The 15,572-nt window shown below is 46.5% G+C and overlaps 1 protein-coding gene across 1 annotated transcript in view; it reads left to right on the forward strand.

Moving 5' to 3' along the window:
• The first annotated feature begins 326 nt into the window (after positions 1–326).
• desmb (desmin b) overlaps positions 327–15,572 on the forward strand; it is a 29,014-nt gene continuing 13,768 nt past the window's right edge. The window contains exons 1-2 of the mRNA XM_063051387.1: positions 327–996; positions 14,640–14,700. Of these exons, the coding sequence (XP_062907457.1) occupies positions 470–996; positions 14,640–14,700 (588 nt within the window). The 5' untranslated portion in view covers positions 327–469. The remainder of the gene's footprint in view (positions 997–14,639; positions 14,701–15,572) is intronic.

The following is a 15,572-nucleotide window of genomic DNA, read 5'->3' on the forward strand; positions in this document are numbered from 1 at the left end:
GTGTCAAAGGTTGTAGGTGGAAGGCAGGAGACTAGAGTTGAGAGGGATAAAAAAAATTATCCAAGACGGGATGTTGGAGCGGACTCCATGAACGAATGGCCTAATTCTGCTCCTATGTATTGTGGTTTTCTGGAAATACAGCAGCCAATCCCTCCCCTCCCCCTCTCCTCTCCTCTCCTCTCCGCACCACTCCCTCCCACAGCCGTGTGACAATGACCGAACCGTTTGTTTATAGCGATGTTGCTGTTGGACAGATTGGGGGGTGGGGGTGGGGGTGGGGGTGGTGGTGGTGGGGGGGCATTTTTAATCGCGCTGAGGAGCACTAGGACCCAGGAGTTGCCTGCGCCGTTCCTCTGAGCCGCCTATTAAAAGTGGAGGCTCGCTGGGGAACCCGGTCAGATCCTTGGAGCTACTGTTGAAGGAGCGGAAGGGAGAGGGGAGAGAGTGCAGGGGATCGAAGCTAGGCACCATGGCTTTCACGACCACCACCTCTTCAAGCTCCTACAGGAGGGCATTCGGTGGGAATGTCCTGGGGTCCCCGCAGCTAAACCGGGCTTCCTACTCCAGCGGGCGCTTCGGCGGGGGGAGCCTGAGCTCCAGGGTTCTCATCTCTAAGACCAGCTCCTCGCCCTCCTTCGGCGGCAGCTACAGGGTCAAGGCGCCGAGCCGCGGCTATGAGGTGGTAGACTTCAACCTGGCGGATGCCCTGAACCAGGAGTTCATCCAGACGCGCACCAACGAGAAGGCGGAGATGCAGCATCTAAACGACCGCTTCGCCAGCTACATCGAGAAGGTGCGCTTCCTCGAGCAGCAGAACAAGGTGCTGACCGTCGAACTGAACCGGCTGAGAGGACAGGAGCCCGGCCGGGTCAATGAGCTCTTCGAGCAGGAGATGAGGGAGCTCCGCCGCCAGATCGACGCCCTGACCAACGAGAAGCTGCGCGTGGAGGTGGAGCGGGACAACCTGGCGGACGACTTGGAGAAACTCAAGCAGAGGTAAGGGGACATGGGGCATTGACGCTAATTCACACCTCTGCCTTGTATGCGGCGGCTCACTCACCTTTGGTCCCCACTGGACACTCAGTTCTAGTCATGGTCATCCGCTGTTAATGGTCTGGGACCAGAAAGCACCACAAATTGTTTTCGTTTTATAATCCTGCCTCAGCTCGCGGGTCTTCTCCCGCCAGTCTCTTAAATTTAAATAATCTCCCTCAAAAGATATTTGGCAGATCCATTTTTTAAACTACAATGCTAAACTTTGGAACTTAATACTTAAAACTACACGGGGCGCAGACTCCATTGACACTTTCCAACTCCAGCTCAGAAGCTGTTTACTTTACCTTGCTTTTAACTAATACGTCGTTTATTTTCATATTTGCATTTGAATTTTGCACTTTGAACTACATCGTGTGTACGAAAAGTGCGCTATAAATAAGTTATTATTGAAGGTAGAGCACCGCGCATGGACCATAGCCCATATATAGCGATATGGCATAGCAATAGAACATAGCGCCCAATGCGCCCACAAGACATTACAAACGGCGAGACGACACCTGTCTCTCCGCCGGCATGGCGAGGGAGCATAGCAGCTAGTGTCAGGCTTTACGGTGCCTGTGATCGGGCTCCAGTTCCCGCCGCTGTGTGTGAGGAGTCAGTACATTCTCCCCTTTACTGCGGGGTTCCCTCCCACATTCCAGAGATGTACAGGTGAGTCGTGGACATGCTACGTTGGGACCAGAAGCGTGATAGGACTTGCGGGCTGCCCCCAGCATGTCCTTGGACTGTGTTGGTAAATGATGCAAAGGGACACATTTCAGTGTACACGTGAAAAAAAACTAATCTGTAAATCAGCAACAGAGTAGGGCTGAGGGACCCGCCCATTCAACAATGGACAAAAAATTGATCCTGCACTGATCCCATTTTATTCTATCCACATTCCCTCAACTGCCCCCTCCCCGAGATCCTATCCCTCACCTGCACACTCGGGGGCAATTTACAGAAGGCAATTGACCTGTCCATCAGCAAGCCTCTGGAATATGGGAGGAAACCGGAGCATTCTGGGGAAATCTACACAGTCACTGGGAGAGCAGGCAAACTCCACTCAGTCAGTGGCCGAGGTCAGGATCAAGCCCAGGTCTCCAGAATGGAGGTAGTGGCTCTACCCACTGTACCACTGTGCCAACCCTGAGACTGGTAATGCAGGAACTTAGCTCTGGGAATCCCTCTCAAAGTCACTGTGACTATTCATAGAACATGGTACAGTGCAGCACAGTACAGGCGCTTCAGCTCACTCAGTTGTGCTGACCCTTGAACCTACTCCAAATCAATCGGATCCTTCTCTCCCTCAATTTTCTTTCATCTGCCTGTATGTGCCTATCTAAAAGTCTCTTAAATGGCCCTGGCCCCTCTGCCTCGCCCACCACCCCTGGCCTCTCTGATCAAATCACAAATAATGTTGGAAGAACAGAAACCCTTTTGAGACCATGCCGCCGTCAAAGGGTCCCCAGGTATCTATAGCGAGCTGGTCTCATTCTTGGAAGGTAGTGTGTTGTATATCTGGAATGGGCACATCTCATTGCAAGCCTTTTTACACATGGTACGATTATTTTGGTACAATAGGTGACCGACTCACTCACACGTACAACAAAGGTCCAATTCCGTCAAAGCTGTTTTATCTTGTCCTCAGCTCTGCCTTGCATGCAGATGAAGTCATAGACACTACAGCACAGGAGCAGCCCCTTCAGCCCAGCGAGTCAGTGAAACTGGTCAGAATAACAGTTCAGCATAAACTAGATGGGCCAAATGACCTGCTCTGATTCCATGACTGTAGTGTGGTGCAGGTAGGTGGGACTAGGCAAAAGGTCAGATCAGCTTCGATCAGGTGGATTGAAGAGCCTGTTTCTGTGCTGTAGTCCTCAGTGACTTTACTCTATAAATTTCTTGAGGAACTCAGTGGGTCGGGCAGCATCTGTGGAGGCAGAGGAATGGTCAGCATTTCAGGTTGAGACCTTGCAACAGCCACTGTTCCCTCTAAGTTGCATACGCAGTAACCGAAACGCTCCTGAGCACATAGCCTTTGTTGCCACACAGTTGGAATTTTCTTTTTATAATGTTAATATAATTTTAAGAAAATTGCAGCAATACTGTGATTTCAAATTTGTCATTTCTGAATAAGTTGAGACTGGTTCAATTAAGACATTCAATGATATGTTGAACTACCTACTCAGAAACAAAGAAATTGTCAATTCTTGTTGACATCATTCTAGTGCTGACTGCAAATGTGGATTTAGTATTATGAATTCCACCAGCTGTAAATCCAGAAACAAACTAGAAGTGGAACATTTGGATGTTCTAATGAGGATTAAAATGTATCTTTCATCAGGCTGCAAAATTAATCTAAGACAGTGTTTGTAGACAATGGATTTGTTAAAAAGACAGGCAAGTAAAAGTTTATGAAGTGTGAAAGTTTCTTTGAACTGTATTTCATTATGCCATTCAATTAATAAATCAAATCAAAAGTATGTGATTTTCAATTTTCTTTCTAAATATTACAAAAAGATTAAAATGCCATGCAATTTTAAATAAATAATTCTTGCTCAGAGCAGTGGGTGGTTGGCACAACTGTTTTCTAGAGTGAACATTGGCAGCAACAGTGCTCTGTAGTTGCTGGTTCAGCCAAGACATACAGGCAAAGATTAGATTAATCTGTCCCATGTGTATCGAGACATACAGTGAAGTGTGCCATTTGTGTCAATGATTTACACAGTCTGCGGGTGTACTGGGGGCAGCCTGCAAGTGTCACCCTTCTTCCAGCGCCAACATACTGACCCTAATTTGTAGGTCTGTGGAATGTGGGAGGAAACCAGAGCAACTGGAGGAAACCCATATGGTCACGGGGAGAATGTCTTCGGCTGTCCATCGATTTCCATGTTGACTGACGTCCTGCATGGTAATCAGACAGACAGTGTCGTGCCCCCACCATACAGTCTCTCTGGGCTTCCAAATCTATGCTAAGTGGTACACAGGAGTGTAACAGACTTCGTGGATAAGGAAGCTGCCCCACAGTGACAACTAACTAGTCTAGTGATGCTGTCCGTTGACCAGCACTCTGGTTCCTCCACATGTAACCGAGGTGGCTGTACCATTGACCCTTTTGGATTCATCTGCCACAGACACCATCAGACGCCCTGCTGCCATCATCCTCACTGGGTACAGCCTTTGCCTGAAGAGGCATAACCTACAAAGTAGCAAAGGCATGCTTACCTCCTTGACTTAGCCACCCACGATCCTACTACCAGTTCTAGTCTAGTAGTATACTGATGGAACATCACCTTCACAGCTGGGTTAGACCTCCCAGAGAACGAATCTCCCCTGTACTTCACTGACGTTCGGCCAGTGTCACTGGGGAGAATGTACAAGCTCCTTACAGACAGCAGGGGAAATTGAACCCCAGTTGCAGATTGCTGTTTCTGTGCGGTGTTATGTTAATGGCTACACTACTGTGCTGTGGTACATTTTTACTCTGTTAGGGGAGTCTGTAGATGAGGGTTAGTGTTGAGTCCAGGCCTGAAGGTTGTCTATCCATCAGTAAATATTATAGTTAACCTTTTCTCCCGAGGACAGACCTTCTGTGGTCTCTCTTCATTCTGTTCATTCATTGCCCCAGGAAGTGGTAGCTGGTTGGTTATGTTACTGTACCAACAGACAGATTCAGTATACTGATCCAGGCTCCCTGGCATTGAATAAATCAGGAATTAGATCGTGAAAGTACTCGATCAGGGTTTTATGTCATGAACCCCTACCATTAACTGAGGGATCTGTGGACCCCAGGTTGGAAATCCCTGTACTAGATGGTTGTATGAACCCACCTGGATAACTACCGTACGGTAATTGAAGGCAATCTGCTGCTCATTCCCAAGAGACTGCAGACGCTGGAATCTGGAGCAACAAACAAGATACTGGACCAGTTCAATGGGTCCAGCAGAATCCATAGAGGGAAACGGACAAGGCCTTCATCTGGACTGTTTCAACCCAAAATGTTGATTATCCATACCCTCCCCTGTCCACAGATGTGGCTCAACCCACTGAATCCCTTCAGTAGATTGTCTCTTACTCCAGATTCCAACATCTGTGGTCTCTTTTGTCTCTGTCGTACATCTCCACTGTAAGACATCTTCAAGGCATGCTGACCTTTGAAGCAGCTTTCCTCCAGTGAGACCCTGTATGTAGGGGTCGGACTTGGGACCAGTTGCTTTCATGTTCTATGTCAATAACTTGAATGATGGAATCGATGACTTTGTGGCCAAAATCGCAGATGGTACACAGACAGATGGAGGGGCGGGTATTGTTGAGGAAGCAGAGAGTCTGCAGAAGCACTTGGACAGATTGGGGAATGGGTAAAGAAGTGGCAGTTGATGACATTTGGAGTATTGTGAGCAGTTTTGGGCCCTTATCTAAGAAAGGATGTGTTGGCATTGGAGAGGGGGCAGTGGAGGTTCATGAGAGTGATACCAGAAATGAAAGAGTTAACGTATGAGGAGTGTTGATGGCTCTGGCATTCAGAAGAATGAGGGGAATCTCACTGAAACCTATCAAATGTTGAAAGGCCAGTTAGTGGATTGGAGAGGATGTTTCCAATAGTGGGGGAGAATGAGACCAGAGGGCTCAATACAAGGACATCGCTTTAGAACAGAGATGAGGAAGAATTTCTTTATCCAGAGGTTAGTGAATCTGTAGAATTCATTATCACACATGTCTGTGGAGGCCAAGTCATTGGGTATATTTATAGTGGAAGTTGATAGGTTCTTGATTAGTAAGGGTGTCAATGGTGACAGGGAGAAGGCAGGAGAATGGGGTTGAAATGGATAATAAATCAGCCATGATGGAATGGGAGAGCACACTTAGATTACGAGGACACTCAGTCCTCGTTTATTGTCATTTAGAAGTGCATGCATTAAAAAATGATACAATGTTCCTCCAGAAAGATATCACAGAATCACAGGACAAACCAAGACTAAAACTGACAAAACCACATAATTATAACATTAGTTACAACAGTGCAAAGCAATACCGTAATTTGATAAAAAGCAGACCATGGGCACGGTAAAAAAAAGTCTCAAAGTCCGGATAGCCCCATCATCTCACGCAGACGGTAGAAGGGAGAAACTCTCCCTACCATGAGCTTCCAGCACCGCAAACTTGCCAATGCATTGGAAGCACCTGACCGCAGCGAACTCTGAGTCCGTCCGAAAACTTTGAGCCTCCGACCAGCCTTCTGACACCGAGCACCGAACACCATCTCTGCCGAGCGCTTTGACCCAGCCCCAGCCGCTGAGCAACAAGCAAAGCCAAGGACTCGGGGCCTTCCCCTCCGGAGATTCAGGATCACACAGTAGCAGCGGCAGCAAAACAGGCATCTCAGAAGTTTCACCAGATGTTCCTCCATGCTCTCACATCTGTCTCTATCAAATCAGGATTGTGCATGGCACCCTACTTGACAGATAACAGACATCACCACCGGAGTGGCCGCTGCGAGCTGCGTCACGCCGCCATCTTCTCCTCCTGCCGATGGACCGAAAGGCCTAATTCTGCTCCTATGTCTTATGGTTGTATGGGATGTGGGTGGTCTGGTAGCATAGTGGCCAGCATCATGCTTTATAGCACCAACGGTCAACGGTCAGGGTACATTTTCTGCCGCTGTCTGTGCATTCTCCCCATGACTGTGTGGGTGTCCTCCCACTTTCCAAACACGTACGGGTCGGGGTTAGTAAGTTGCCGCTGGAAGTGTATCCTAGCACATCCTAGGATAATGATGGTCGTTGATGCAAACGACACATTTAACTGTATGTCTTGATGTACACCTGATAAATAAAACTAATCTTTAATCTTTGATAAGAGACATTTTCATACGGAGGGTATTGGAATACAGAAAGAGCTGCCAGAGGAAGTGGTTGAGGCAGGTACAATTACAATGTTTAAAAGACTCTTGGACAGGTACATGGATAGGAAAGGTTTAGAAGGATATGGGGGGATATGTGCCAAATTTGGGGAAATAGGGCTAGCTCGAGAGGACAGCTTGGTTGGCATGGACGGGTGGGCTGGAGGACCTGCTCCTGTGCTGTGTAACTCTGATTCTAATCCCGAGGATTTGTTTGGGTGGTGTGAAGGGGAAATCTCGTGGCCTGCTGTAAACGAATGTAAGCAGGAAGAGGCAGCAGATGTATCTCACACCAGACCCCTGTAAATTCTGGAAATAAAAACGATCTGCTGCAGGGACTCTGGCTGAGGCAGCATCTGTGGAGGCTGCGTGATGGTTCCTATACATATTTCCACCTGAACATTGACCATCACTCTTCCCACAGATGTTGCTTGACTTGCTGATTTCCTGCAGCAGATTGTTTCTTTGCTCCAGATTCCAGCTTTTGGAGCCGCTCACATCTATGAATTATAAATTGGCAGATCCTCAAACCCAAGCTAGAAGCTGGAACAGTACATCACAGTACAGGTCCTTCGGCCCATGATGTTGTGCCAACCATTTAATCCACTCTAGGATCAATCTAATCCTTCCCTCCCACATAGCCCTCCATTTTTCTATCATCCATGTGCATAGAATTTCTTAAATGTCCCCAATGTCTCTGACTCTACCATCACTCCTGCCGTGGTGTTCTATGCACTCACCACTCTCTGTTTATATTTTTTTTTAAAAGGCTCTAACATCCCTTTCACTTTCCTGCAATCTCTTTAAAATTATGCCCCTAGAATTAGCCACTTCCGCCCTAGGTATCTGGCTGTCCATTTGATTGATGCCTGTTAACATACTCTGATAAAATTTATCCCTTGTATCTTGTTTAGGGATTATTATTAGCTTTTGGGATTAAATTCCCTTATTTTAAGATCAGAGATTTTAATCCCAAAATGGGATTAGTCATCAGTGGTGTTTTCTGCAGGACCTGGTTCTGTACTGTACTGTTCTTTGTTCTAAGTTTCATATCTCTGGTTGCGATACAACTTTCGACTCTGACTCCTTTGAGTGGTTTTATTTTCTGAGCCTCTGTTACCCAATGGAATCTCTCTTCTTTCCTTCCTCTCTCTCCTCCTCCAGCCAGTTCCCTATATATGGTAAACCCTACTGACTGAAGGGCTTTATATGGCTCGTCAGAAATAACCTGACATTTCCTCTCTAGGACAAGTGCTGCAGGGATAGCTGGAACAACAGTCTGTTGTTCTCCTCTTGCCTCCTGCCTGTCTGCTTACAATAGTGTCTGCGATAAAGTTACATGAGCCTGTCTGATAGTCTGCACTGTATCAGTCTGTGCACTGTGACTCTGGCTTATTTGAAAACTTGTCCAATTCTATCCTGCTCCATCAGCCCCTGCTTAACAATAAAACATTCCCGATGCCCTCTCGTGGCTGTGACCACGCGGGGTTTCTCCGGGTGTTCCAGTCTCCTCCCACATTCCAAAGAAGTACAGGTCAGGGTTCGTGAGTCGTGGATGTGTCACATTGGCACCAGAAGTATGGCGACACTTGCGGGCTGCCCCCAGCACATCCTCGCTGATTTGACTCAAATGACATATTTCACTGTATGTCTCATTGCTACATGTGACCAATAAAGCAAACCTTTTATTTAATCGTACACAAAATTTCATGCAGTCTTGAAGAGTCTCAGCCTGAAATTTTAAGGTGATTGGGGAAATGTATAGGGGAGATGTCTGAGGTAAGTTCTTTGCTCAGAGATTGGTGGAGTGTTGGTGTGACCTGCAACGCATTAGTCAGGGGATTCAGTTCAAGAGCCGCCAAGTAATGTTATAGCTCTTTAAAGCCCTGGTTGGACCACGTTTGGAGTATTGTGTCCAGTTCTGGTCACCTCATTATAGGAGAGATGTGGAAGTTTAAGAGAGGGTGCAGAGGAGCTTTACAAAGATGATGCCTGGATTGGAAAGCATGTCCTATGAGAACAGGTTGAGTGAGCTAGGGCTTTTCTCCTTGGAGTGAAGGAGGATGAGAGGTGACTGGACAGAGGTGTACAGGATGATGAGGGGCATAGAAGGAGTGGACAGCTGGAGACCTTTTCCCATGGTGGAAATGGCTAATACATGGAAGCATCATTTCAAGCTGATTGGAGGAAAGTATAGGGGGTGGGGAGTCAGTGGTAGACTTCCTGCACAGAGAGTGGGGGTTTGTGGAACCCCCGCTGGGGTGGTGGTAGAGGCAGATACATTAGGGATATTTAAGGGACTCTTTGATAGCCACATGGATGAAAGAAAAATGGAGGGCTATGCGGAAAGAAGGGCTAGATTGATCTTTGAGTGAATTAACAGGTTAGAACAACATCAAGGGGTGGAGAGCCTATACTGCAATGTAGTGTTCTCTGTACAGGCCTTTTGGCACAGTCAGTCCGTACTGAGCACATTATCCACCCAGCTAACCCCAATTTCACGCATTCGGGCCATATGCCTCTAAGCCCCACCTCTGCCACAGAAGATACTCATGTACCTGCCACAACCACTTTCTCTGGCAGTTCGGTCCATATTCACACCACTCTCTGGATGAAAAGTTATCCCTCAGGTCCCCTTTTTTTTTAAACCTTCCCCTCTCTCCCTAAATACACGTCCCTTAGTTTCGGACTCCCCTACCCTGGGGAAGGCATCTTACCATCCTCCTTCTTGATGCCTCTCATAATTTTAAGAGTCTCTGTAAGGCAACCCCTCATTCTCCAACATTTCAAGGAATAAAAGACCTGGCCTGGCCATCCTCTCCCTGTAACTCAAGCCCTCTAGACCTGGCAATATCCTCATAGATCTTCTCTGAAATCTCTCCTGTTTAGCCACTAACAGGGTGACCATATGGTACACAATACTCCAAATGTGGCCTCACCAATGGCTGTAAGGCCAGAAGATATAGGAGCAAAATTAGGCCATTTCGCCCAATGAGACTGTTCTGCCATTTCATCATGGCTGATCCATTTTTCACTCCACCCCAATGTCCTGCCTTCTCCCCATAACCCCGTAATGACTTGTACAATTGCAGCATAATGTCCCAAACTCATTTATTCAATGGCCTGACTGAGGGCCAGCATGCTAAATGCCCTTTTCACCTGCTTTCAAAGAACTATGCACTTGTACTTGGTCCCTCTGTTCCATTACACTCCCTGGTGCCCTTCCATTCACAGTATAAATCCTACAGTGGATTGACTTTCCAAAATCCATCACCTTACATGTACCTGTATTGAAATCTATTTTCCACTCTTCAACCCACTTCCCTAACTGATCAAGATCTCCCTGCAAATCCACGATAACATTTCTCACTATCAACAATCCCTGCTAATTTTGTGTCAACTGCAAACTTGCTGATCAAGCCTTGTGTATTTGCATCCAAGTCATTTCTATAAATAATGAATAACAAGGGTTCTAACACCACCCCTGTGGCATACTACCAGTCACCTCCCTCGAAATAGCACAGAAACGGGGAGGTCAAGGTTGGGAGTTCATGGCCAAATAATTGCAGGGTTGGATAACAAATGAAAAACATTTCTCTTCCCGGAAAATACAACAGGACCTTTGATATTAATCTGGGTGAGGCAAGCGAAGGGGCCCAGGTCAGTATCATCTAAAAGCAGACTCTCCGAGGTGTAGCACCCCTTTAGAACATCGAAAATAGAACTGTACCACACATGATGTTGTGCTGGCCTTTGATCCTTCTCTAAGATCAATCTAACCCTTCCTTCCTATATAACCCTCCATTTTTGCTGTCATTCATGTGCCTGGATTAGAGAGCATGTCTTTTGAGGAAAGATTGAGAAAGCTAGGGCTTTTCCCTTAGAGTTTCTTAAATGTCCCTAATCTATCTGCTTCTACCTCCACCCCTGGCAGTGCATTCCACGCACCCATCGTTCTCTGTAAAAATACTGTCTGACATCCTCCCCTGTCCTTTCTGCCAATCACCTTAAAATTACGTCCCCTCGTATCAGCCATTTCCACCCTGGGGAAAAAAAATCTCTGGCTGTCCACTCCATCAATGCCTGCTATCATCTTGTACACTTCTATCTCATCTCTCATTCTCCTTCGCTCCAAAGGGAAAAGCCCCTTGCTCGCTCAACCTGCCCTCAAAAAAAACCTGCTCTCCAATCCAGGCAGCTTCCTGGTAAATCTCCTCTGCATTCTTTAAAGCTTTCACAACCATCCTATAATGAGGGGAACAGAACTGAACATAATACTTTAACTGCGGTCTAATGAGAGTTTCGGAGAGCAGCAATGAAGAAAGCATGGCATCACCTTGACTTCCACCGGAGTTTGTAAAGATTCAGCATGGCATCTAAAACTTTGACAATCTTGATATGTGGTGGAGTGTATATTGACTGGCCGCATCACGGCCTGGTATGGAAACTACCAATGCACTTGAACGGAAAATCCTACAAAAAGCAGTAGATCAGCCTAGTCCATCACAAGTCAAGCCCTCCCCACCATCGACCATACCTATAAAAACGTTGTCACAAGAAAACAATATCCAACATCACAGACCCCCAGCGGCTAGGTCATGCTCTCTTCTCACTGCTGTCATCAGGAAGAAGGTACAGGAGGCTCACGACTCACACCACGAGATCCAGGAACAGTTAACACTCAGCTATCAGGCTCTTGAACCAAAGGGGATAACTTCACTCAACTTCACTTGCCCCCTCATTGAAATGTTTCCATAATCTTTCAAGGGCTCTTCTTATCATGTTCTCAATATTTTTTTCTTTCTTTTTGTACTTTCACAATCTGTTGTCTTTTGCACTCTGGTTGAAACCCCAAATTTGTGTGGTCTTTCATTGATTCTATTACTGTTATTATTTTCTTCTGGATTTATTGAGTATGCCTTGAGAAAGTGAATCTCTTGTATATGGTGATGTATATGTACTTCGATAATAAATTTACTTTGAACATTACCTAATGGCTCTTGACCTCAATCCCCTGACTAATGAAGGCCAACACACCATAAGCCTTTTTAACTAACATATTAACTTGCATGACAACTTTGAGGAATCTATGGGCGTGGACCCCAAGATTTATTTGTTCCTCCACCCGCTAAGAATCCTGCCATTACAACCATAAGACAAAGGAGAAGAATTAGGCCATTCAGTTAAGCGTCTCCTCTGCTGTTTGGTCATGGCTGATTTATTTTCCCTCTCAACTTCATTCTCTTCTAATTCAATCTTCCAAAGTGAATCACTTCACACTTTTGGGTTGAAATCTATCTGCATCCTGTGTACAATGTGGTAGCATGGTGGTTAGCGCACTGGTACAGCTCAGGGTGCTGGAGTACGGAGTTCAGTTCAGGCGTTTTCTATAAGCAAGTTTGCATGTTCTCCCTGTGAACCCAGGGGGTTTCCTCCAGATGCTCTGGTTTCCTCCCAGAGTCCAAAAACATGCTGGTAAGTTGTTCTGTGATTAGGCTAAGGTCAGTGGGTTGCTGAATGGTGCAGCGGGTTGGGCCAGAAGGGCCTGGTCTGCTTGGTCTCTCTAAATAAAGAAATAAAACACCAGCCCATGCACTGGGCACCTGAATCCACACAGACAGGGAGCTGAAGACCTGATTACTGGCCACCGTGGTGCATTAAGAAGGACATAAACAGAGACAGTTGCACAAAGGGTGACTGACAGAGAAGATAAGATAGTGAGGAGCCGAGGCTGCGGACAGCTGAGACAAGAACTGGTGGGAGCAAGGGCAAAAATAGGGCCAGTTTCCAGGGGAGCCAGCAAGGGCTCACGAACTAATTCCATCAGGAATGCCGGGGGAATGTTGCAGCTGCATGAATTAGCAAGTGGTGATCAAAAATAACTGGACATGCCCATCTGTTGAGAGGCCTGGAATCCAGAGTTATTGAGATCTTAAAAGAAGAGAGAGGGTAGAATTCCAGGACAGGACCTTGTACTTTTAATGTGCTTTTGGAGTTTGTAGAGACGTAGAATCATAGAGCAGCACAGAAACTAGCCCTTGGGCCTATCTAGTCCATGCCAGCCCGACATTCCACCTAGTTCCACCTAACTGCACCCTGACCATAGCCCTTCATATCCAGGAAAATCCTGACAATTCTGGACAATGTTTCTCACCTCCTGCATGCCACCTTGGCTGAACAGAGGAGCACTTTCAGTGACGGACTAGGACAACTGTGCTGCTCCAGAGAGTGCTCTATGAGGTCATTCTTGCCCTCATCCATCAGGCTTTATAATGAGTCAACCTATAGCTGAGGAAATTACCTTGTAATCTTTGACTTGTAAATCTTGTACATCTTATTTTTAAGGTAACTTATTTTTATTCTTACTTCTCCTAATATCTCCTCCATTCTCCTTTGCTCCAGGAAATGAAGTCCTAATCAAAACTACTTTTCCCTTTTACTCAGGTTCTGAAGGGTGTGGGGGGAAGGAATTGTACACATTTTGGAATTAAGTCCTGATGCAGGGTTTCAACCCAAAAACGTCAACAACACCTTCATCCCTCCCCACAGATACTGCTCAACTTGTTGACTTCCTTCAGCAGTTTGTTTGTGGCTCCAGATTCCAACGTCTGTAGTTTCTAGTGTCTCTTCAGTATCATAATAAACAGCACCAATAGCACATAATGGAGAGGAAGGGAAAGAAAGATGGAAAGGGGGAAGGGGGGAGGGGAGAGAGAGGAGTGGACAGGTGTATATATGTTCATATGTTTGACTTTAAAATTAATAACCTTACAGGAGCTTGTTGGTGTCCATGACTTGGGAGTTTGTAACCCAGTGTACACTGGTATTGGGTAGTCGGGATAACTCCAGGCTGACTACCAAATAACCTGCTTCTATAACTCCAGATGCACTGTATCCCAAGTGCTGTCTGAAATAACCCAGTGAGCCTTTCAGCTTAGCGTAATGAGGATTAGAAGATAAACAGAATACAGGGTGGCATGAGAGTGTGGCAATAAGCGTTAACGCTACCAAAATGCCAGCAACTCCCATTCCATTCCGCCGCTGTCTGAAAGCAGTGCGTATGTTCTCTCCGTGACCACGTGGGTTTCCTCCAAGTGTTCCAGGGTCCTCCCACATCCCAAAGCCATCCAGAATGCTGGAGCAGACTGGGCGGGCTGAATGGGCTAACTTTGCTCCTATCACTGAAGTTGATTGGTCGCATGGGTGTAACTGAGCACCGTGCACCGTGGGCGGGGGGGGGGGGGGTGCTACCTTCCTGTATCTCTAGATAAAAATAATGTTTTAAAATTGGTACAAAACAGACAGTGGCCCCTTCAGTCCACAATGTTTGCAGTTGATATGATGCTGAATTAAACTAATTCTCTTTTGCTACTCAAGATCAAAATCCCTCATTCCCAGTGTATTCGTGTGTCTATCTAACACCACAGTCATAGTTGCTCCTTCCATCACCACCACCCCGACAGCACTTCCCAGAGACCCAACATTCTCTATGTAAAATAAACTTTGCTCACACACTTCCTTTAAAATTTCCCCCTCACCTGAAATACCGTGTCTTCTGTACAGTACCTGACATTTCTACCTCGAGAAAGAGTTTCTGTCTGCTCTGTTAGTGCCCTGCGTAATTTTATAAACTTTTGTCAGGCTAGAGAGGGACAGACAGAGGCTCGGGTGGTGATCACCTGGACTTTCTCATCTCTTGCAGATTACAAGAGGAGATTCAACTCAAGGAGGAGGCAGAGCATAACCTGGCTGCTTTCCGACATGTAAGTCCTGCATCTGATCATGTCCCTGAACCCCATAGTTTTTTCGTTATAGGTGCCGTTGCGGAAATGGAGAGGAAGCTGGTTGTTGGGTGCCAGAGCAGGACAGAAGCTGGTGATCCTATGATAATTATTCACTTCCTGAGAGAAGTCATGACTGAATGGCAGAGCAGACTCAGTGGGCCAAATGACCTATTACGCTCTTCTAGCAACTGCTCTGATTGGTTGAAGGAAGGGTATGGGATGAGTGGGCATCTTGGAAGAGCGATGCAATGAAATACACCAGACACCAGCTCGTGGATATTCGGTGTTCAGTGGTTGGGTTTGGGTAGCCTGTTGGAGATCTTTTGCCCTCCACCTCTCACCATGAGCCAGTAGTGGTCAGGTGTGAGGAAGCTCCTAGCCAGATGCTCCTTCACTCTGCTGGCTTCCTCTCCCAAAACCTGTGCCTTGAAAAGTGTCCACACTGCCACCTCTTACTGATTCCCAGGTACATTTCACGTTGCCTGAAACTTAGACCATAAGTCATAGAAGACTGTGCCCTCCGGTTCTAGACTTCCCACTATAGGAAACATCTTCTCCATGTCCAACCTATCGAGGCCTTTCAATATTTGATAGGTTTCAATGAGATTTCCACCACCCCCATCTCAATTCTTCTAACCTCCAGTGAGTACAGGCCTAGAGCCATCAAACGCTCCTCATATGTTAACCTTTTCATTCCTGGGTCACTCTCATGAACCTCCTCTGGACCCTCTCCAATGCCAGCATATCTTTTCTTAGATAAGGCTCTCAGAGCTGCTCACAGTACTCCAAGTGCGGTTGACCAATGCTTTATGAAGCCACAGCATTACATCCTTGCTTTCATGTTCTAGTCC

This window comes from Mobula hypostoma, chromosome 6, assembly GCF_963921235.1.
Source record: "Mobula hypostoma chromosome 6, sMobHyp1.1, whole genome shotgun sequence".
NCBI lineage: Eukaryota > Metazoa > Chordata > Chondrichthyes > Myliobatiformes > Myliobatidae > Mobula > Mobula hypostoma.